The sequence below is a fragment of the Pundamilia nyererei genome, unplaced genomic scaffold, assembly GCF_000239375.1.
Source record: "Pundamilia nyererei isolate P.nyererei 1_Seehausen unplaced genomic scaffold, PunNye1.0 scaffold00050, whole genome shotgun sequence".
Classification (NCBI taxonomy): Eukaryota; Metazoa; Chordata; class Actinopteri; order Cichliformes; family Cichlidae; genus Pundamilia; species Pundamilia nyererei.
The window spans coordinates 1318121-1341197 of record NW_005187451.1 but is presented as its reverse complement, the minus strand read 5'-3'; the positions used below and the strand labels follow the sequence as shown (position 1 = coordinate 1341197).

The window sequence follows — 23077 nt, the reverse complement described above, 5'->3', positions numbered from 1 at the left end:
TTATCTCTGTAACATGAGCTTTATGGATGGAGAACAAAGGCAGAAACGGGCACAGCACGAGCAGATGCGCCTTTAACTCGACAGCTTTGAGTTCAAGTTAAGAATCTGTCACGTCGAGGAATCCGTTTGGTTGATGAGCAACGTCCCTTACGGTGCTACGTGGGGAACGTCGTGTATTGACCTGCAGCTTGAACACAGTGTTCCAAGGCCTCTTGAAGCTCCATTAACTTGGTCCCTCCCACCCTGAGCTTCTCCCTGGGAATACGAGAAAACAGAGAAAGACATGAGTACAGAGAAGGGAGTGGCATCCACCTCTCTCACACAGCTTTGCCTGTATGGTTTAATTAGATCCACTAATAGAGCCACTAAAGCGGACTTGTTCACTTTATAATCCAGAGGCAGATATTAACCCTTCAACTACACTTTCCTGTCGTTCGGCTTTTACACAAAGTACATGGAGACTGAAAGGCTGGGATGGAAAACAGATCGATGAGTGAATTTTGAGTTATAAGATAAGCGTTCAGTGTTGTGAAACTGGAGGATGTGCAGAACATCCACCAGGATCAGGTGACCCTGAATCCTCCCTTAGTTATGCTGCAACAGGTGTAGGCTACTGGGGGAGTCCCATGATGCACTGGGTGTTTCTTCTTCACTCACTATGTGTCAACAGACCTCTCTGCACTGAATCATACTTGTTATTAACCTCTGTATCTCTTCCACAGCATGTCTTTCTTCTCTCACACCAACCAATCACAGCAGATGGCCCCGCCCCTCCCTGAGCCTGGTTCTGCTGGAGGTTTCTTCCTGTTAAAAGGGAGTTTTTCCTTCCCACTGTCGCCAAAGTGCTGCTCATAGGGGTGATATGATTGATGGGTTTTTCTCTGTATGTATTATTGTAGGGTCGACCTTACAATATAAAGCGCCTGTATAAATAAAATTGAATTGAACATTTCAACAGAAAGGTGTCAAACGTACGGCACTTTGGTCACAGGCATGCACTCTCCACCAGTACACAGTGTTTAAGATGGGCTAAGCTTTACAAAAGGAACCTTGTGTGTGACACTTTTTCTCTCAGGAGAGATGCCATCCATCCCACTCTGGATGGAGCAGCTCTCATTTCTAGAAATCTGGCCAAATTTATTAAAACCCCCAAAATGTGACTATCCAGAGCTGGGAGCAGAAAGCAGAGTTGCAGTCTTCAATGCCTCTCTGCAGCTTCGCTCCTCCTGTTATCCCCTAAACCCATCCCCTTAGAGGCTGCGTCAGCTCTCAAAAAGACAAAAAAAACAAACTAAAAACCAGCAAAAAAACGACTTAAACATAAAACCCTGAGAACCCCGCTCCAGAAATGTCTCTTAGTGTGCGACAAGGAGTTGAGAGCGGACAACGATCTAATCTCCAAAAAGCCTGTGGCTAATGAAATGTTTTAGGCCTGATCGTGTCAATGGGAATGGAGGTCAAGTTGAGATCTGGAAGATCGCAGCACTTTTCAAGAAAACTGCTCACAGGATAGCAAGGAAGGAAAACCTGTTTCACTTAAAAAGACCTGGAAGCACAGTCGGGCATGGCGCTGCACCGTTCTTATCTGCGGCATAAATATGACCTTCATGGAAGAGTCATTGGGAAAAGTCTGTTCCTGTGACCTCCCCATAAAAATCTGCACTACAAGTCTGCAAATGAGCATCGAAACAAGCCTGTGGACTGATGAACTAAACAACAGGAGTCTCTAAGGGCCCTGAGTAAAGACGTTGCAGCAAGTGGCACAGGGAACATTTCAGTGGTGAGATGAAGAATGGTTTGTAGGTAAACAACGACAGTTAAACACTTCTGATCACAACACTACGGATGATCCTACCAAACCTGATAATTCACAAGGTGTTGTCTCTAGAAACAAAAGCTAAAGGTTTAGACACGTCCTCGCCGTCCACCAGCAGAACGTTTCATCATCATCAGGTGACGTCTTCAGTCTCAGCTGACTGCAGGTTTCCAACCTTATAAACAGGACATTTGCACACTGACTGACACCAGCACCACTGAATGAACAATGGGCTCTGAGGTCAGTTCCTTGATTATTAATATGCAAATTGTCATGATCATTGATCAGCAACCATTGATCAATGGCCATGAGTACCATTCACATTGCTCCTTCAGTGGGTTAGTTTCAGTCTTTGCACTGCAGCCCTCCACCCCCCAAAAAACCCCTAAATAACCCGAAGGCACTCCAAACCTTTAAAAGCTGACAGTCACCTAACAGAGTGGTGCCGTGCACACACCACGAGGTGCCCCAACGTTTGCTTAAGGCTCTTTTTCCTATTTGTAATTTTGAAACTGTGAAAGTTGAAGTTAGAAATAATCAACACGTCGTCTTGAATTGATGCCTGAAAATGAAACCGAACATGGCACCGTGTGGATGAATCCAGACTTTTCTACGCTAACAGTTTGATCACTGAACTTTGGATGTGCTGATCGCACTCGCCACTCACAACAGACAACGCTGCTTCTGTGTACACGGCAGCTTCCAGAAGCTCTGGATTTCACTGGCAGCTATTTAAGCACATTTCCCTCAGCTGAGCTCATTTTTTTGGTAACACTGCTACAGTACAGCACATCCAGGCAGTTGCAAACGCACATAACGAGGGTTCGGCATGCACAGACATGCAAACTGGCTGCTGAAATCTTGGCAACAGCTGCTTAGCAGCGGAGACGCTGAGGGAGCTTGTTGCTCGTTGGCCTTTTTTCTTTGTTTTCACTAGATGATTGTGCAACTGCAGGAAGGAGAGGAATCTGCTGACTGCTATCCATCCACTTCCCGTCCCTCACCCCAGGGTGCAGCTGTGTGTTTTTGGAGCCTGTGGAAATGGGTACAGGCTGCTCCCAGGATGTGCTGATTGGTGGCAACTGGGCTGGTTTTGCATTCCAGAGCGCGCCATGGACAGACAGGCTTCCCTCAAAGTGTTTCCACTGACAAACTACTGCGACACGTTTGTCACGTCAAAGAGTGTCCAAGTGTCAGCGACGCACATCGACAGTGTGTACACAGGGAAGGGCTGCTGTGTTACATAACAGCCTACATGTGTTTGACAGGTAGTTAATGCATGTCCCCGGGAGACACTAATGATTTGCACTCAACTGAAAATAGGACCACGTGATGATGTGATGTTCTAAAGCAGAGCATCATGTGATTAGCTGGAGCAGAAAGCCTCTGATTGTATTCCATCCCCTCTGATGGCGCTAAGAACATTTAGGATCTTGCATCTGAGCAAAAAGCATCACAACAGTAACAATAAAGACGAAAATGGTTGCATTTATATCCATGTTTCCCTTTTCCCCTCGCCGGTCCTGCCAACAAGCACAGAGAAATCTTTCTTTGTCACTGTGATGCGGACAAAGAATTCTAATTACTGATCAATAAGAAGATTTTTTAAAGTGTCCGATGAACATAAAGAGCAAGCGAAGGCGGTGCGTTCAAATTAATGCAACACATGAAAACAAAGATTCATATTTCACTAACATCAGGCACGAGAGGGCGAAATAAAAGCTTCTATTACTGAAGGAGACCGATCTGCCTCATCAGACACACAGCAGCACTCGAGTATAATGAACAGACAGTTAACTAATGGAACGCCCGAGGCTTTCTTGTGCTGAACGATGTGCTGTTCCCCACAGGCTTACGAAACGGCAGAGCGGCGTTTCCCTCTGGATGCTCCGTGTGACCGAGTTACATAAAACTAATGTGTAAATTTCATGACATGAGACGACGCCAGAAGGAGCCACCGCTAAATCTGTCGAGTGAGTCAGCGTATTATGCCAGAAACGATATGAAAGTTAAACATGGACGTGGCTAATGCGTGAACAAGCACTCTGTGATAACCGAGTCATTCGATTATCAGCTGCGGTAACCAACAGCCACGCTGCTCTGCACTAAAAGCCATCGGGCATCAACCTGACGGCACGTCTGCGAGTGAAAAATAATCCAGGTGTGGTGTCATCATCAGACCGATGACTCCATGAAAACAAAACAGATGTTTTCAAACAAGAGCAGAAGCAGGGCTGTGGATTTGAATATTTCTTGGAGCTGAGTGGATTTCAACAGAAGGCAAACTGAGCTGAGCCGCAGGACATCACATTCATTCAGTAACAGGACTGGAAGTTACAATCCCTGATAATTGGAGGAGGTCTTCAGGTATTGCTGTTATGAGGAAATGCAGCCCAGAAACTTTACCAGCGAGACACATCGTCGTGTGCCTCAACTTCACAGGGTGTTTCGGTCTTTCACCCAAAATAATCTGCCATTTTTACCTTCCTTGGTTAGCTTTAGGGATTAGAGATCTGATCTAGATTATCATATTAAAATGTGGGGCACATCGTCAGTAGTGGACCTTGGATTCATCGGGTGTTTCGGCCATTATCGCCAGACACCCTCATCCAAGGAGGCTCTGCCAGGGTTGATCAGGCCCCAGAGTGCGTCACTGGTTTGTGTTAAGGCCCTGAGACAGCTGCATCGGTCAACTAGCACTCAAATGCTTCCTCAATTGCATCCTCCCACGCTACCAGCAGCTCAAAATCTGCCAAACATTTGCCTCTTTGTTCAAAATCTAGATGTCTTTCAGAAGCACATGTGATTGCCCACAAGCTCTGTGCTCGATTTGCACAATATCCTTTCTTACTAAACACACAATGGCATTCCTATATCACATAACAGAAAGCAGTACCCTTATTCCTGGTGCTTCTGTGCCAGTGCAGAGTACCAGACCTATCACTGATTATTTTTAAATGTGTTTTATAGTGTTATAAAAAGTATGTTATCGAGAACGATAAGCAACACAGAACACATTTTATTTAACCTGACACAGTAAAATCTTATCAGCTGAAACCAGCGCCTCCCAAGGCCTTATATAACTCGTGACATAATACCACTGCGCTCAGCAAAGGAATCAAATATTTAACACTGCGCTCGCTAAGTGAAGTCCTAGATTGGTTCACGGCGAATGTAACAAATAAAACATTTAGGATCAAAACAAAGAGCCTGTCAGCGGTGACCTGTGCCAACAAAAGCCAGAACGATGCGACTGCCAAGTGCCTGCAGAGCTCTTCTGGGAAGTGACACGGCACAAGCTGCCTTTAAACACTAAATAAAACATCTGACTTCACATGATTATTCCAGGCAAGAAAGTCACTGAAATACAGGAAAGTCATCTGATAATGCTCTCAGCTCTGATGACACAATAAGCAAGATCACAAAACGAGCCATTTTTCTCTCTCAACAGGTGATCCAGGAGTTTTTTTTCTTTTTTTAAGTTTCCTTTTTCATTGTCCCACTTCCCCTCTGTTTTTCTGTTCCTTCATCTTTCTTTCTCCCTTTCCTGTCCCTCAGTCATGTCTGTCCCGTCTGTAACAACTGAAAATAAAATAAATAATAACAACAAAGGTTTTGAGGCTGAAAACGTTACATTTAACTCCTAAAAATGCTCACTATGGCACAGCTCTATTGTAATCCATCCAGGCAAGGACAGAGAGACTCAAGAGGAGCTTCTATCCCCAAGCCATCCAGATGATGTACAGAAATCACCTGCTTGCTGCATACGTGCTATTACTGCACATTCACCTAATGTATATATTATATATAATGTTCTCCCTCTCTCGCTCTCCGATCTCAGGACTCTGGCCTTCTAAAGGTTCCTAGAGCCATAAAATCTGAGAGCGTGCTTTTTCTTTTCATGCCCGTTTCTATGGAACAACCTCCCTCATATTAGGCAGGCATGCTGTGTGGAGGTTTTTAAAACTAAGTTGAAGACACATTTGTTCACCCCATCTTACGTCTTAATTCTATGGCTTTTAGTTTTTAAATTTTTACTGTTTTTTACTTGTATTGCTGTGTATCGCTTTTATTTTATTTATCTCTGTAGTTTCAAACAGTTGTACAGCACTGTTTGAGAGCGCTTTATAAATAAAGTTATTATTATTATTATTATCTATATGAGGGGTGGGGAACTCCAGGACTCTGTGCCGGTGTCCTGCAGCTTTTAGACGTGTCCTTGATCCAACACAGCTGATTTAAATGGCTAAATGACCCCCCCATGTCTTGCAGTTCTCTAGAGGCCTGGTAATGAACTAATCATCTCATTCAGGTGTGCTGACCCAGGTTGACATCCTGCAGGACACCGGCCCTCCCCTGATCCATAAATGTTCAATAGACTGAAGACAAACAAAATCGATCCTAATAACAGTGACGGCTGGAGTGATGTCACGATCTGAGAAACCTTTTGAGAGTCAGGCAGCAGTGTTAAACAAATAACTGACGGTTGAATACGTAAAACTGTGGCTTGTTTCCATGGCAGCTGACATCACAATGGACTGACGGGTGTAGTGATTCTGCTTGTTTCTGTGGCTGAGTTTTCACGTAAGATTAAAGTCTGTTTATTAAAACTTTAAAAATACAAGCAGAAGTTGAATAAATCCATCTGACATAGTGATAAAATAATGTACGTGTGTATAAGACACCTCACAGCTTAAACACTCTCAACCACGTTGAAGGTTACAAGCAGACAAAAACGGTCCAAAATCTGTGACGTAATGATGACATTTATATCCTATAATATGTTCCCTTTATAACAGTTTATGATGGGCATTTAAGATTGATGAGATAATCTCAGAGAAAGCGTAAATGTAAAGCTCATGTGTCACGTTACACGATATAAAAGGAGGGCAGAGGTTGCTCTGTGCGTAGTCCTGAACTTAGCCCTTTGCTCAGCACTTCATCAGGCTCCTTGAAAGTCCGACCTACTTCATATTTACATCTCAACAGATAACAGTGAGATAGAGCTCAGGTTAAAATAAGCTCTTGAATCCAAAGGCAGCTTAATGAGGTGACACAAAACTCAATTCACTTGTGACCCTTCTTTTACTCTATGAGACTGCACAGGAGCACTGCTACATCTCCAAGATTCAAATGAAGCCGCCGGGTTACTAAACACTGATCTCCTGTTTAGGCTTCACCCTGTGAGACGCGTGTAGTTATGGCTCTGCAACTGACAAGGACACGCTAACTGCACCGATAAGCTAGCAGCTTAGTGGTTGCTAAGGTATGGCTAACAGATTTTTCCCCAAGGAAATATATTAACAATGAGTTGCACGACTGTTTGGAAATGTTGGCATGACACATTCATTGTAACAGCTACTCGCCTGGACACGCTGCAACAAAGAGCGCAAGAATTTCGAGAACATGCTTGAATACAATACCTGGTAAGAAGAAAGTTATAGCTAATGGCACGCATCACTGAGTGTGTGCGCAGCCACGTCACGCTTTTACCAAGCTCCAAAGCAGCCATTTACATTTAACAATAAAAATACAGTTATGTTATGTAGATGAATATTCCCTACCTGTAGTCCGGCTGTGAAAAACAGTCGAGCAGGCTTTTGGCGGTTAACCTGGAATTCTCAGTTACTATCTGAAACAGAAAGCAGTTTATCTGAGCTAAAAGAAAACAGCACATTAAGAAGCGCTTAGCATGGCAAAGTCCAGTGCATCTAATTGTGTACCAATAATTGTCATATGCCACTGACATTGTTGGAGTTGATGATGCTGAGCAGTGTCTGGACTTCTTCTAAGCCGGGAGCTGATAACAAGACACTGAAAACAGAAAAACACAATGTTAGAACTGATCTCTGTTACAAGAAAGTCCCACTGGGATCGATACGTTTCAGCTTTGATTAGCCAGCTCAGGGTTGGGGCCCTGGAGTCTGTCCTCTAACACAGAGGCAGCAGCGCTGTCACATCAACACATGCAGACAATTTAGTGTCACGAGTTAACCGTCCATGCGTTCACATGGCTGTGAAAGGAAACCACAGCACACACCCCTATTTCACGACGGCAGCCTATAAAGCACACACAGCAGTGAGTCCCTGGACCTGTACAGCACGTTACATGATTTCAACAAAGTAATATCTGAATAAAGGCTAAATATCAAAAGGAAAAACAAACGCTCGGGTTCATGAACCATCACAAAGAGCCCCCCAGACACACTGTGTGCGCAACCCAAAGGCCCGGCGCTCGTCTCTGACAGGTTTGAACTGATTTTGTGGCCAAAGGGAGACGACCACCAAATATTTGGAGGATGGTTTTAACCGGTGTGTAATGTTCTTCTGTGATTGCACGAATTTGCTCAGATTAAAACTGTGCCAGACAAAATGAGTTTGCAGTTCCATGTATTATCCGCGCATTCATCCACAACCGTGCATCTGCATAAAATGCAAACCCGCACTGTCATTAAGTGCATTACTCTGACGCACATGGGGATAATGCAGAGCGAGAAACAAGAAGACAGCAAGGACGGGCAGCAGAGCAACGAGGATGGAAGGATAGGAAATAGGAGAAAATGATAGGAAATGACAGTGTCCTAAATTATCCATATCTAGTGTCTGCAGAATGAGAAAAATGAAAAAGAGGAAGACGGCGCGATAGCGTGCATGGAATGACTCATAGCTCTGCTCAAACACATGAAAATGAGCCCAGCTGTCTCCTAGGCAACCATGTTCGTGCAGCCCAATACACACATGCATGCGTACGGACTGGCGCAGATTTACACACAAACACACAGATTCCTGCTAATAATAATCCACAGGAATGCAAATCCTGCAGTGATTCATATTTATAATATTTGTCATGCTGGCAGACATCAAGTTTAAGAGTGTTTAATCGTGACCTGACTCGACATGCTTCACACTAATGTGGAAATGCATTCACAGCAATATCACTCAGTGTGACAGAAGTTCCCATTTTTGTTTCCAGCTTTTCTCTGGACTGAAAGCACTCGTGTTATTCGGCCATTATGCATATTCTGGTATGTCCTTCTTAGATGTTTACAGACAGTATCCCATCTGATGAATTCACTGTGTGTTTACTTTACTATCTATTTAAAGTGGCTCTTATTAGCCTCGCACACGCCCACGGGTACGCACGGACGCCGCAGCTGCAAACTCGAGAGAAAGCAGGATTATCGGAGTGTTCGAAAAGGACGCCGCTGTGGCACAACGTGTCAGGAGGCTTTTGTACAGACAATGTTATCTGCAGCTTCACCAGATCATATGTTAGACGTGATGTAATATCTGGTAACGAAGTCCCACCATTCAAAAACAATAAAAACAGACGAGCTCGGAGGGTTAAATGGTTTGAGGGGCTTTCAGGATATCGCACTGTGAGAAGTTTCATATACTTTAAAACAGCAGATTGTTTGATGTCACCACAAACACCGCGTCACTACCAGAGCAAAAGCTTTTCTACACTGTTTTTGTATCTGACACCAGGCTGAACATCAGGAGACACCTCGACCTTTGGATGGCAGCGGTTTATTGTTACCTTCCCTCAAAGAGACCCAAATGTCACACTGAATGCTGTCCAGGAAATAGATAACAAATAATTGTCACTTTTTGTGTCCCACGCACAGAAGCGAGGTGGGATTAACGAGGTTGACACAGAGCTACGAGTCACAACTCTGGGAAACGGAAGCGGTCAAATGGAAATCGGCGATTCTTAACTTTGTTATGTCCACAAGCTCTTCCTCCTGCACAGCGTGAAATGTCTTCCGTGAAAAAGCGCTGTCGTTGAATTTTCCGAGTGGAACCGAGTGAATGGAAAACAAATTAAAAGCACGTGACTGCAGCCGCATCGCTGCAGACGACTGCGACGATTCGTGTTATGTAAACGTGAGAACAAACCAAAGACTGACTCGGGTCGTTCCCAGTGCGATAAGAACACGCTTCTTACATGTGAACATACCACACGCTGACAATGCAGGCACAAGAAGTGCATTCTAGACATTTTTCTTAGAGTTCGTACCAGAAACTTCCCGCTACACTGAAGCGCAGACTGCTGCGTCATGGGAAAGGCGATAAGGCAAAGCTACAAGGTCACGGAGATTACAGCCTGCGCTACGGTGCCGAATGAAGCCCGAGAGCAATGACAGCATAAAACACACGCGCACAGGAAGGAGAGGGGTAGCCGTTTACAGGACTTCTTCGAAAAGCTACTTGTTGAGGCAAAGGTGAGACACACCTGTGAAAGCATGAGGAAAGCGTGACAGGTTAAGCAAGATCACACTCCTCTGTGGAGATTACCGAAGGACACGGATCCAGATGTACCTGTAAGATTTGTGAAACGGTGACTGTGACACACACACTCCTAAAATCTAAAGAAGCAACAGGAAGGGGCCTCCAGCGGTATTTTTTTAACTGACGTGACATACCTGCTGAAAGCTTGGAGCAGCTGCGAGACCATGGAGGACAGTTTGTGCAAGCAGGCCAAGGCATCCTGTGGTGGTGGAGCAGCTCCCTCTGGCTGAAGGCACTGCCTGGTGTGAGGGTCAAAGCCCAGAGCTTTGAACACCTCCAAGCTAAAACAAAACAGAAAGCAAAAGATTTCAGGGGGTCGGCGGAACGGAAAGAAAAACAAGACACACTTCAAAATAAACTCCAAAGTGTGTTTTTGTCCTGGCAAAATCACACTTTTTGTAATTCCTCCACAATTGGAACCACTTGGCTCTCACACTATCATCATAGTACGGTGCTGCTGCAGAATACGCTAACTTCTGAACTGATGGTGACATAGTTATTTAAATAAATCCAAGCATATGTGCTAGTAAGTAATCCTAATATGGCACCTGCAGTATAATCCCAACACTCCAATAACAAACATGCCCACCTTAGTTGACACACGTGAGACCAGATCCTCTCAAAGACGGCCCACACTTCCTGGTGAGAGTCGCCGTTATCGTCATCGTCATTCATGACAACGTCGCAGGCGGGAGATTCTCCCCCTGTAGGAGGATTTGGCTGAGAAACAATACGAAAAATACGTTTCAAACAAAAAACCTCAAATTGCTATGTTTAATAAGAAAATGGGTAATGCTTAGCTCGTTATCAGACTTTAAAAATACTTCCCTTACAATGTACGTGACACAAACAGACACAACCACGATACAACATACACAAAAACCCATTAAGTCTTCAAATGCGCTCGAGCTGACCTGAGGTCGTAGCTTGTTCAAAATGTCGTCCAGTACAGCGACGGCTCGTGGAACGCGCTTTGAACTTCTCGAAAAAGCGTTCACAAGCTCTTTGGCATCTTGAACGACCTCTGAGATGGCTTCGCGCTCCACCGTTTCACCTGAGAAAACACGCACGCATGCATGCAGTCTGCCCATCAGCTGACTGCACATAAAGGTTAATCTCACTTAACTAAAATGTGCTAAATGAATGAAGCTAAATGAACTCCGTTTTACGTCACGTAACAAAAACTGAACTATTATGAAAGTGAGCTCTGCTGCAGAGCTGCTGCGTTCCCGTTATAGTCAGGTGGAAACCTATAGACGCGCAGACTGACAGGGAGCTTGCATGTGCACATACTGTGCAAGAAAACATACATCCACACATAGAAGAAGGTTTACAGCACGTCAACATTTTACACAATGAACACATTATTTTCTATAAATATGAAGGTCAGAGTGAGAGACTCCGCTGCCCTCTCTGCAGAGCAGAGCGTCGCCTCCATCCTCAAAGACCCCACACACCCCAGAACGTCCCGACTCAACAGCTCCTTCTTCCCCCCTGCTGTCAGACTCCTGAACAGCTGACCTACCTCAACTGCAATTTGCATGTCAGACACTTTGCACATTAAGCTCCTTGTACATCCATCTACATCAACATCTCCACGCTTGTCTTCCCTGACTTATTTTGTACTCATTTATTTATCTTCCATTATTTTTTTATCTTTATTTATCTTGTTCTTTTGAAAATCCTTTACCTAACTTGGCATTTGTGTATGGACAGCAAAGGAAACAAACAAAGTAAATTCTTTACAGCAACAGCTACACATCTATCAGGACGCTTATCCTTCCATTTCCAGCTGTAGCCCTAACAGTGAGAATATTGTTACCTTACAGATGTGTATGAAGACAGTCTGTCCTCACAAACACAGCTGTTTTTAAAAAACAAACATCTAATCACCATAATGCTTACCCTAAAACTGACCACAACCCAATTGTAACCCTGACACTAAAACTACATTTTGGGGACCAGGATTTTGGTCTCCATAACAGCTGTTGGTCCCCCCAAGTATACTAAACTTCCAATTTTTGGTCCCCACAAAGATATGAATACACGCTCACACACACGCACACACACACGCACGCACGCACGCACGCACGCACGCACACACGCACACACATGCACACACACACACGCACACACACACAGCCTTCTTAGGAGATACCAGAAAATCACATGCAGTACTTTTCCACTCCCAGATTTGTTCTTAGCCTCAGATACAGTCCATCCAGCCTTCCCTTCCTCCTTCTGCTCGCCCTTCTCTCAGCTTCCTGGCACAGAGCCAGGCTGCGTGGTACCAAGAAATCAAGCATGTGAACCAAGGATACACAAACACGCACAAAAACACACAGCAAGGACAAAACCACACTGTTTAATCTATTAACATTCTTGCCTGGATTAAAAAATTATTGGGCAGCTAAACACAGGTGGACACAGAGCATGAGAAACAGAGACACACACAGACACACACAGACACACACACACATTCAGCACTGTAAGAATACACAAAGGGGATCCAGCAGTAAGACCCAGAAGTGCTGCAGTGGGCGACTCAGCATCTTTCTGACCCACATTTCCGTCTCCTACTTTAGCAAATGACCTGATTCTGCACGCAGTTCTTTAGGGTTCTAGCACAGTGCAGGGCGGACAACATCACACCCCCACGGTGGACGGCTTACATTCGAGGGATGACTCAGTATTTCACCACCGCTCTCTGCCAAGGTGCAGGGAAAGCACCGTTTTCTATACAAATAATGCAGAGTATCGGAAATTGGACATTTCATCGCCTAACAATGTAACTTTTTGCATAACTGATGAGCTAATAATCAACTCGTCAGTTTCAAACATTGCTTATATGGCAAACTGACTATCAGAAGCTTCAGTTTATAACATTGAAATGACTACAGAGCTACAATAATTATATAGTATTTGCCTTTATACACATTAAATTCTGCTGTTTACTCTCAGGGGAATATGGACACAAGCTCCTAGGAAACTGTCGTCATCATGTTTTCATCTAGAATGTCTGATTCTATCAAGCCTGCGAGATCCAAGAAACAGACGTGATGTCCTTCACAACAATGCTGCCTGTTAAATCTTCAAATCACCACACAAGACTCCAAAATAAGGCTAATAACAGACTCACTATTCGTAACCACTGAGTATATAAGAGTATATTTTCACCTATATTTGTGCTTACCGGAGTTGAAAAATTTGATGAGCTTTAAAACAGTTTGCTCCTTCCTCCGATGGGTGAGGTGGCCAAAAACAGCAATCCAGTGCTTTTTTATACACTGTAAGACATCCTGAAGTGTCCACGGTGGCTTTAAATAAACGATCTGTTAATGCAAAGAATGATATCATGAACCAATTACTTACATTACAGTTTTATTTACAGAATGAACGTGTCACTTATGAGGAGCTCATCAATCACCGTACCCATATCTAAAGTAACTTCTTATATTATAACAGCATATTGATACAACCTAACATTTAACTAATGAACCTGTGTTTTTAGTGTCAGTGATGTGAAATTCCCCATATTTATTTATTTTACCTCAAGCCAGAGGTCATCATAAGCAGCCTTCATCTCCACTTGCAGAACTTCAGACAGCACCTCCCTCAGACAGTCTTCTAATGCAGAAATGCATCCGCTGAGGTCCCTAAGTGTCCTCTCCTCGTCTCCTTCACTGAGCTGCTTGCTTTCTGTGATCAGTTACATACAAGTATTTTATATGTTTGAGTGATTTTAGGCAGTAGACACAGAGCACATACGAGTAAATGACTAGAAATGAACATCTGTAATACTAACTCTGTGTACTTCTTGTGTACAGTTAACATAGGAAGGGAGGGAAGGAAAACAGGAAGTGCATGTGTTGCGGGGGATTCCTAGTACATAGATAGTATGTGCCATTGACTACTGCATGCTGATGAAGCAACACATTAACCTCCAGCTCACCTTTGTGTAGGACTCCCACATAAAAGCCCGCTTTCTTTTGACCATGTGGCTGAACCGGTGGGCACCTCGTGCTCAGCGTTGGTGATAAGACCTGAGGGTTATTGCTCGGTGGCACAGAAGCCTGAATGCCTCCAGTGATCTGAAGGCCATGTCTGGATCTCCCAACCTCTGCCTCCAAGTCAGTCTTGCAGAGTGCCTTCACCCCACTCAGGAGGGCTTTACTGCACAGATTCTTATCATTGCTGAAGATGACAGAATAGAAGCATGTTTTTAATCAGGGGGCAGTGATAAGGCATTAAGACTATTTATTTTCACAGACATCCACACTCATTATCAATTCACTGTGCGACACTGAAGCGCTGTCTGCCCGCTAATTTGATTTAGCAAAACAATCGATGACTACAGCAGGAAACAGCGCCGTGAAATAGGTCAAAATGATGAAAACAAAACAAAATAGCTGCGTCATAAAATCGGCGCCAATAAGTTGCTAAACTAAACTCACATTCCCGTGCTCAGCACATCTATTCTTTGCCAATAGCTGTCTGGCCCTCGCTTTCTTTCTCTCATCCCAACTGGAACTATCTGGCTGGACCCACTCACAGTCACATGCATGTGCATTATCAGCAGAGGACACACTCTGCAGCAGCAGCAGTTTACTGTAGGGGGGGAGGAGGGATAACTCACGTGCATAAGGTGAGAGCACACTCTGGGTACAGCCTCTGGTACTGCAGGCAGCACTGCAGCACTCTGTCATCGTTATTCTCAGCAGTCAGACCATCTGCATACAAGGGGAGACAGACAGGAAGAGAGAGAGGGACAGAAGGACAAGACATGAGGCTGTTAAAGACCAGGAGGACTCAACAATGAAAACACAAGATGGAGAATTCATGCCTGTTTTAAAAGAGATACTGAAGGCGTAGAGGCTCCAAAATAAACCCAAAACATTTCTTCCTCATCTCCTTTGTCAGATCTTGTTTAAAATGTAACAAAATATCGACACAGCAATGAATGCACGGATACAATGTGTCCTTGAGATATTTACAATGTATATTATGGTGACTAATTTCTTGAGAAAGAGTTCAGCGTTAGTGCCACCTAGTGTCTGTGCAGAGGAGTCAAGCAATGACAAAATACAGTCCCGACCAAAAGTTTCAGACCACTTGGAAAATGGCAAAAAAAATCATATTTTGCATGGTTGGATGTTAACAAGGTTCCAAGTGGAGTTTCATCATGCAACAAGAAGAAGTTAGGGCACCTCCTCCACTGTGGCACGTGGGAAACATCTCAGGTGGGATCTGCTTGTCATGCTGGTAACATTGGAACGGTTACGTTCCTTTGTAACGGATAGAAGGTTTTCATGTGCTCGCTGTTGTTGAGGGTGACGGTGACATTTATTTATTTATCAAGTCAACAATTCACCCAACAGCCTATCAGGCAGCTCTCACATGGGCTAATGGATGTGTAATAGAGACAAAGTTTCCACTCACTGCTGCTCTCTGCGGCCTGCTGCATAGATTGGCCCCACAGCCGAGGTTCCCGGCTCTTCAAACACTTGTAAATGTAAGAGATGGCTGGAGTCGCCAGGTGGGCCACGGAGCCTGACAGGCCTCTTCCCATTTTTAGGGAGTCCATCTCCTGAAGCACCACCCAGGGGATGACGATAATGGGGAAGCCCAGGCCTAACAGAACATGAAGTAAACACAGAGCAAGCAGACAGTACTGATTAGTTTATCCATAAAAATACAATCTGACAATGTGGAAGCGATCATAACGTTTTTTAAATTAAAATTTTCTCTTCAGTTCTCTTGCAACTGTATTGATCCTGGAATGAAATCATTCTTTGGGAGCAGATGCGTGATCATAGAGTCTAAAAACTAAATTGTTATGTTAGGGAAAGCAAAAATGCAATACGCTGTTCTATGGAGACAATTTTCCAGATAAAAGGCTAAATACACTGCTTGAAGATAACGTAAGCATTTAACTCATGACTGAAAAAATCTTAACAACATGAAATGTTATAAATCATTCTACAAAACACCGTTAATATTAGTTACTGCTTTAATAGCAAATTATAGCGTGAAACACCTCCGAGGCCATGACAGCGGATCTTTTTCACATAATCCAGGTGACTGAGGAGAATGTTTGTGTCGAGAACAAGGATTAGGTCCTGCTGAGACGAGTTTTTGCCTGTGAAGAAAAAAAACATTGGATTGTATTCAGTAATTTCTTGGTTATTTTTAAATGATCAAAACAATAAATAAAATAACACAAAAATTATATTACTTTCCACATAATTGTTTTGTGGAAACTCAATTTCAGAAACTACTTAAGACTAACTTGAGCTGAGCATCTCAGTTGTCTTATCAGTTATCCATTTTGTTAGATTAATAACTAAATCCATAAGTCAGATGTTAAAATATATAAATCAGATGCTTATATCGTAATCTTTATGTGTCACACAAGGATTAATTTAAAAAAGTCAAACCATGGATCAAGTTACGAGTGGGTTAGATGTGTTAAATTGCTTCTGCCACAAGTTTGGGCTTTTATTTCAGTTTTGTCACTTACAGATGTTTGAATTAGTGAGTTGAAAGTTGACATGCTTGACTTGAAATTTTGAAACAATAACCAAAAACTCCTCAAAGTGTGATTTAAAATTTAACACATGATGAGTGTACAAAATTGGGACGTCTTTAGGAAAGAGACGACGCTTATGTACCTGCAGGTCCTTCTTCGGGACAATCTATGTCCATAGCGGTGAGTTCCCCGTAGCTCTTCAGGACATTCACCTCCAATCTCTTCTCAGAGCGGGCAAGATGAAGCTCTTCAACCACCTGTATCTGTGGAAAAGCCATCCATTTAAAAACAAACATCTATCCTTCAGTTCTTTCTTACTGTTTTAAATGAGTGATCCCAAAAGGCTGATTCTGTTCATGTGGACAATATGAAATGAAACCAGCCCACTGAACGATTGTTCATTCGGTGGGCTGGTTTATTGTGGAAATGTACTGTTTATAAGGTTGGGAAAACCTGCAGTCGGCTGAGACTGAAGAAGTCACTTGGATGACTCCCACTGAAGACGCTAGGTCCAGATGACTGAGCATGGATCAACATTAAACGAGTGATGTTACCTGGTCAGTGTTGGTATCAGGTGTCTGCGGGAGCTGCCCATACCCAGAAGGCCTGCCATCAAATTTTAACCTTGGTTTAAGATCTGAGCAACTTTGGGTTCGTTGCATAGCTAGAATTAATCGTTAAGAACTTCGGGTTCTTAACGACAGGCTTTGTTTGGTTTTGTCCCTGTATGGTTTAAACGAGGCTAATCTTCTTATAATAGTGGAGACTGCTTTTAAATATGGAAACGGGGGTAGTCACAAGAAGTAAGAGAGTCACAACTCCGACAGATGAGGAAACAGAAAAGCCACGTGGATTGGAGCTACCGTACTCTCCTGACCCAAGGTTAGCCACGGAGGGCATGGATACAGCTGAGCCCACCCTCCTGAATATCCTGAAAGAGCTACGCGACTTCAGAAAAGACAACAACCAACAACAGGCGGATATTAAACGTGAGTTAAGAGGAGTTGATGCTAGAGTGGAAGAGGCAGAGGGACGAATGAAGAGACTGAGACGGCGCTACAGGCGGCATCGTCATTAAATAAGAGACGGGACCTCAAGCTAGCCTAGAAGCAGCGTGCAGAGACAACCTTTGGATATATGGAATATGTGAAGATTAAGAAAGGGCCGACATAATTACACTTTTGGACAATTAATTTAAAAACACGCTGGGCTTTCCCAGTGACCAGACAGCACATTGCGCTTTGACCGCGAAAAGCCCCGATCCATTGTGAAGTTTGGGGACTCCCATACGAAAGAAGATGTTCTTTGGAGCGCATGGCAGAAGAAGGAGGTGCTCTATGAAGGGTACGATTTTTGCGGACCACGACTACCCTAATGAGGTCTTCAAAAGACGCAACGAATATCACCGCGCGAAAACCCCACAGCAACCCGACAGCAGGAAGAGATTCAGTTGCCGTCCGCTTGGCGCACGGCGCGCGGTCGCCAAGCCGGAGTGACGCCTGATCATACGCAAGAAAGCCAACGCATCCGCTGCAGAGAAGCTTGGGATGTTCAGGAGAGATACTGACGACTGAAGAGTTCAGATTGTTTTACAAATCTGATATTACATCATGGTTATGGTCACATTACTTAGTAGAGTCGTTAACTCGGCTTCTTACGTCTCTTTTCTCTCTCTCTCTTTGTAATAACTGTGGAGTTTTTTTAAAAATATATAACTATGTTCAAAAATTTGATCCTGAGTCAGGATGTTAGAGACAAACTTGTTAGGGTGTAGAAGGCTCGTTTCTTCTTTGAATGACTATTTTTGTTTTTATTGTATTTTTCCTAATCTCTGTTTTTATTCAATGTTTGAGTTCATTATTTTTTCTGAGGGAGAGAAACTGTCCATGCACAAGTTTAAAGAAAAGTATTTAGCACATTTTCACCATACGATCATGCAGGACATCAAGATGGTCTCATTTAATGTAAAAGGGGCTCAAGTCTGGTTAAAGAAGTAAGATATTATCGAAAATAAAACGTGCAGCATCAGAACGTGAGAAGCTGAAAAGAATGGGTTACAAAAGGGCATACTACTCGTCTTCTAAAAATGGACGGATGAGGGGAGTTGTGATATTAACATCACAAAAAGTACAATTTGAGTACATTTCTGAGGCCTATTAAGAAGGGAGGCATATAGTAATCTCAGGGAAGATCAACAGTGTAGTGATAAGCATTTGTAATGTCTGCTCCTCTTCTTATATATAGAGCCACTTGCACAATGGTTAAGACAGAGAGAAAGTATTAAAGGTATTCATATAAGTGGAGAAGACCACAAAGTGGCCCTATATGCAGATGATGGTGTATTTATATCTGAGCCTAATAAAACATTCTAATGGTTCTCGATAATGTGCCAGGATTTGCTTTGGAATTGATGATGACTGAACTTTACCACGGGACACTGATGTGAAATTTACCTTTGAGCTGCTTTCCGAGGCACTGTGTTTGGCTGAAGTGGAAGACTTCTTTAAGATGGAGGCAGAAGACGTGTTTGCATCATCTTTATAGAAACTTCTTTGGGGCTTTAACTCCTTTTTTTCATGCTTTTGACACATCTCTATAGCAGAGGTGGAGGAGGTAGGTTTGCTGGTCTTGATATACCTGCTGTGATTTCCAGTCCTCAGTGGGTCCTCAGTTCTGCAGTTCCTCTTCTGCACATCCTGCCTTGGTTCTTTCACTTCAGCAGAAACTAAACTGGGACCCACTCGAGGCTTGTTTAATTTGGACTGGCTCCTCTGGGAAGACTTTTCATCGAACCCACCTTTAGACTTCGTTTCTGTTCTCTGAGGGACTGCACCTGCACTGAGTTTTGAGTATCCTCTTTCCACAATGTCGCTTCCAGTGACAGTTTTATCTTTCCCTGAAACATAATTCTTTGCTTTACTGGAGCAATGATCCCCATGGAATGGCACAAAGTCTGGTTTGGATTTTGCATATTGTCTGTCCTTATTAATGGGTTTCTGCTCTGTTGCTTGTGTTTTTGCCAATCTGTAGACAGGTTTTTTGATCTGCCGGGTGCTTTGGGAGTCATCTTTAACAGAAGAAGAAACGGATTTTTCCTTGTCCTTTTTACAGCTAGATTTTGAAGAATAAAAAGAAACGATGCTGTAAGAACTTTTTTAAAAAAAAATAATATAAAAAACACGATTAATTTCCAGTTAAAAAAATGCAGAAATAAATCAATGGTTATGTAAATTCCATCAAACCTTTTCTGACTCTTTAAAACTTCTTTCCTCTTGGCGGTTTTGTAACTGTTGCTTGCATATTGTCCTCTGGATATCTGATAACGTAAAAAACATGAAACATTTTGTGAAATGCAACAATTAAGGCAGACTACAGCTGAAATAAAAGCAATAAAAGAAATTTTTATTTTTTCTTGATATTTTTTACATGAGGGACTTCTTGTTTTTAGGAAAACTTTGTAATATTCCAGTGCCCTGTCACTCCTATTCTGAACGTTTTTGTCATGATAGTGCTTAGTTATGCTGCACATGTCGAAACCAATTTTGTCTCCAAACTGCTCAACCTGAGCCGTTTCTCTGATATACTCTTCCCAATTCAAATCAAATCACTTTTATTGTCACATCACATGTGCAGGTACACTGGTACAGCACATGCAAGTGAAATTCTTGTGTGCGAGCTTCACAAGCAACAGAGTTGTGCAAAATACAATAACATAAACAGGCAAAATATATGAATGGCTAAATCTGAAACTAATAAATATATGTACAATATATAATAGTATATGCAAAAAAAATTTTTCTGGATGTGTATACTAAATGTTTTTCTATGTGTGTGTGTATACACATATTTTACAAATTAAATAGAGTCAACAATAAATAAAATATATAAAAATATACAGAGTTGAGACATGTGCAAAACAGTGGCATTAATGTACAGTATGTAGTGCATAATGTTCCAATTCTTATCCCTTCCGATGAAAATCTTAGGAACCTTTAACTCTGGCACCTCCAGCCACGCCTCCTGTCTTGTCCTAGTGCCACTGGGAATTGGGATGCAGTTTTCGTCGCCCTAAACCAAACCCAAACACCCACTATCTTCATGCTGCCTCCCCTCACCAGCTGGAAGCTTCAGGGCCAAAGTTGGAACAACAAATTCTCCCAGATTACAAGACGGCTCTGCCTCATCATCTTACTTCCTCAAGGTCACCTGCGTCGACTTCAGGATTGTTGACTTTTTCTTAAAACGAGGTGAAAGGGCACTCTCTCTTTCTCGAGTTGAATACATGCTCCACACACATGTTCTCAAACTGCTCTCCCATCAGGAGCTCAGTCTGGGTGAAGTTATTTTTTCTCCCCTCCTCTTCCCTCATGTATTGTGTATTTCATTGTCTTTCTTATCATCCTACCTCTCTCTGACCTGTCTTACCAACCTAATGTTTGTGCAACGTATGTACGGCCAGGAGGGGTCCTATTTCACAGCATGTACGTGTAACATTCTTAGTGACAATTAAACGGCTCAATCAAACAATCACTGTATCCAAACCACACGTCACAGCAGTTCTCTCATCATCTTGTAAACCTTCCCTTTCAGTCTTGTTGCTATACTTCTGTCAAAAATCATCCCTGACACTCATCTCCACTCACAAAAGTGAAGCCATTCCTCTGTTTCAGAGACTGAGAGAGAGCCATTCATGCCTTCATTTCATCTCGCCTTGACTTTTGTAATAGTCTTTCAAATGCTCCTAGCTGTCCCAAGGTCCAGATTAAAGCACAGAGGAGATCGAGCCTTTGCTGTGACTGCTCCTGAACTGTGGAACAAACTGCCCCCTCACATCAGGACCTCCCCAACATTAGACCCTTTCAAAACCCTTTGAAAACCCACTTTTATGGCTTCCTTGGCTTTTAAATCAAAATGAGTTTGGACTACTTTTATTTATCTTATTTCTTACTCAAACTTACTCTCCTAACTTACTCTCTCTTCACCTCTCTTGTGCGTTATCCCTCGATTTGGATGGTTAACCCAGGCATGTAAACTCATCCAGCGTCACTCTTACATCCCTCTCACTAACACACACGTATTGTGGAAAATATATTTTTATACAACAGGGCTTTTATTAGTGACATATTAACCTAGAAGCTATTGAACGTGCAAAGCTTAGGGCCTTAGAAGAAACGTTCTGCTTGTAACTTGCATACGTGCCTGCTCAGCAAAGGTTAGTACAGTATGTACTCAGGATGTGCCACAGATGAGTATGAAGAGAACAGCACAGCGGGAAACACCTGAAGTGTAAGACAGCTGAGACAGCTCTTTAAGTCTTACAGAAGCTTGTCAATAAAGGAAGTGTATCTAAGTGCAACTGATGCATGTTAGGATATATGCTTATGAAGGGGCTGAACCCTGATATACAAAAACAGTATGCTGTGTGTGCTACCTAGTTGAGATCTATGCAGAGGATGACACTGTATACATCTCCCACGCGCGTGTTCAATAAATCATTGTTGTGACTGGACAGTATTCATGTCATGTAGCAGCAAAGTCAACTACAGTACACAAACGCTGTAACCTTACCCTCTCGTCTTCTTCACTTGAGGACGAAGACGACTTCTTGTGCTTTCTCTTTTTGGCCTTTTTAGGCATTTTCCTGGGAAGGCAATGTTAAAGAGGAAATAACGTTTCCGGTTAATATAAACACAAAAATCAAGCTTGATTTAAAGCAACACGTCACCCTGACATAAAACGAAACTAAACTAAAAGACGCATTTTACTCTCTTAAACGCGTCCTAATACTATAAAATATTGCCGCGTTAAGCCGAGTGTTAAACTCGTAACTCACAGCAGTCTAAAGTTAAATGTTACCGTTAGCTCGTTAAATCTCGTACACGAAGAAGAAGCAGCAGCAAACTGCAGCCGTACACGCTACATGTCGTCCTTACTGTCTGAAGAGGTCGCTTTCGTTGTTTCAGGGACATAAAGTAAGTCAAATGTGAGCAAACGTCACATTCCTACACAGCTCAGTTTCCCTACGCCAGAGCTGACTGTTTTCCAAAACATCCGCAGCGCTTCCGGCTTTTCTTCTTCTACTGCGAACATTTTTTCTCAGTTGCTACGTGACTGCCACAGACTGGACGGGAGAGCTGCGCGTGCGTTTGTTGCTCCTGGAGCGTTTCGTGAAAAGATTAATGCCATGCTCCACAAATTGGCTGTTTGGGGGCTGTTGTGATATTTTGATACCATGGTAGCATTTACAGGATATTGTTTTATAGTGATATTATACAGGAAAACTGTTACTCAATAAGGCCCATTTACTAGTTGTTTTTCTCTTTTTCTGTGACCCAAGAATTAATGTGTAAGAATCACAGGATGGTACCTCAAGGTTGAAAACACCACAGAGATCACTCCCTTACTCCCATCCTCCCTTCTTTATCTCTTAGAAAAAGGCT

General features: G+C 43.0%; 1 protein-coding gene across 3 annotated transcripts; it reads right to left on the bottom strand.

The window, feature by feature from the left end:
- swt1 (SWT1 RNA endoribonuclease homolog) lies at positions 1-22742 on the bottom strand. Of its 3 annotated transcripts, none has more exons than XM_005733120.2 (17): positions 22494-22742; positions 22206-22278; positions 19880-19953; positions 19091-19748; positions 16780-16900; positions 16146-16247; positions 15548-15739; positions 14745-14838; positions 14061-14302; positions 13659-13807; positions 13302-13440; positions 11023-11162; positions 10698-10828; positions 10243-10389; positions 7564-7630; positions 7381-7448; positions 1-255 (listed from the first exon to the last, which is right to left on the bottom strand). In XM_005733120.2, exons 2-17 carry the CDS (start codon positions 22272-22274, stop codon positions 156-158), a joined length of 2493 nt encoding a protein of 830 aa, XP_005733177.1. In that variant the 5' UTR covers positions 22275-22278; positions 22494-22742; the 3' UTR covers positions 1-155. The 3 variants fall into 3 exon arrangements, with proteins under 3 accessions (XP_005733177.1, XP_005733176.1, XP_005733178.1); XM_005733119.1 differs by having other exon boundaries at positions 22551-22742; XM_005733121.1 differs by having other exon boundaries at positions 22571-22742.
- Between the last annotated feature and the right edge of the window lie 335 nt (positions 22743-23077).

Bases quoted from the DNA above. Each gene is read 5' to 3' on its own strand.
- swt1 (XM_005733119.1), bottom strand. From the start codon at position 22,606: ATGTCCCTGAAACAACGAAAGCGACCTCTTCAGACAGTAAGGACGACA. The intron at 11,163-13,301 runs GTAAGCACAAAT...GTGTTTTCTCAG, and splicing joins CATCAAATTTTTCAACTCCG to GTGAAACGGTGGAGCGCGAA. The intron at 7,631-10,242 runs GTATGTCACGTC...TTCTGTTTTCAG, and splicing joins CTGCTCCAAGCTTTCAGCAG to TGTCTTGTTATCAGCTCCCG.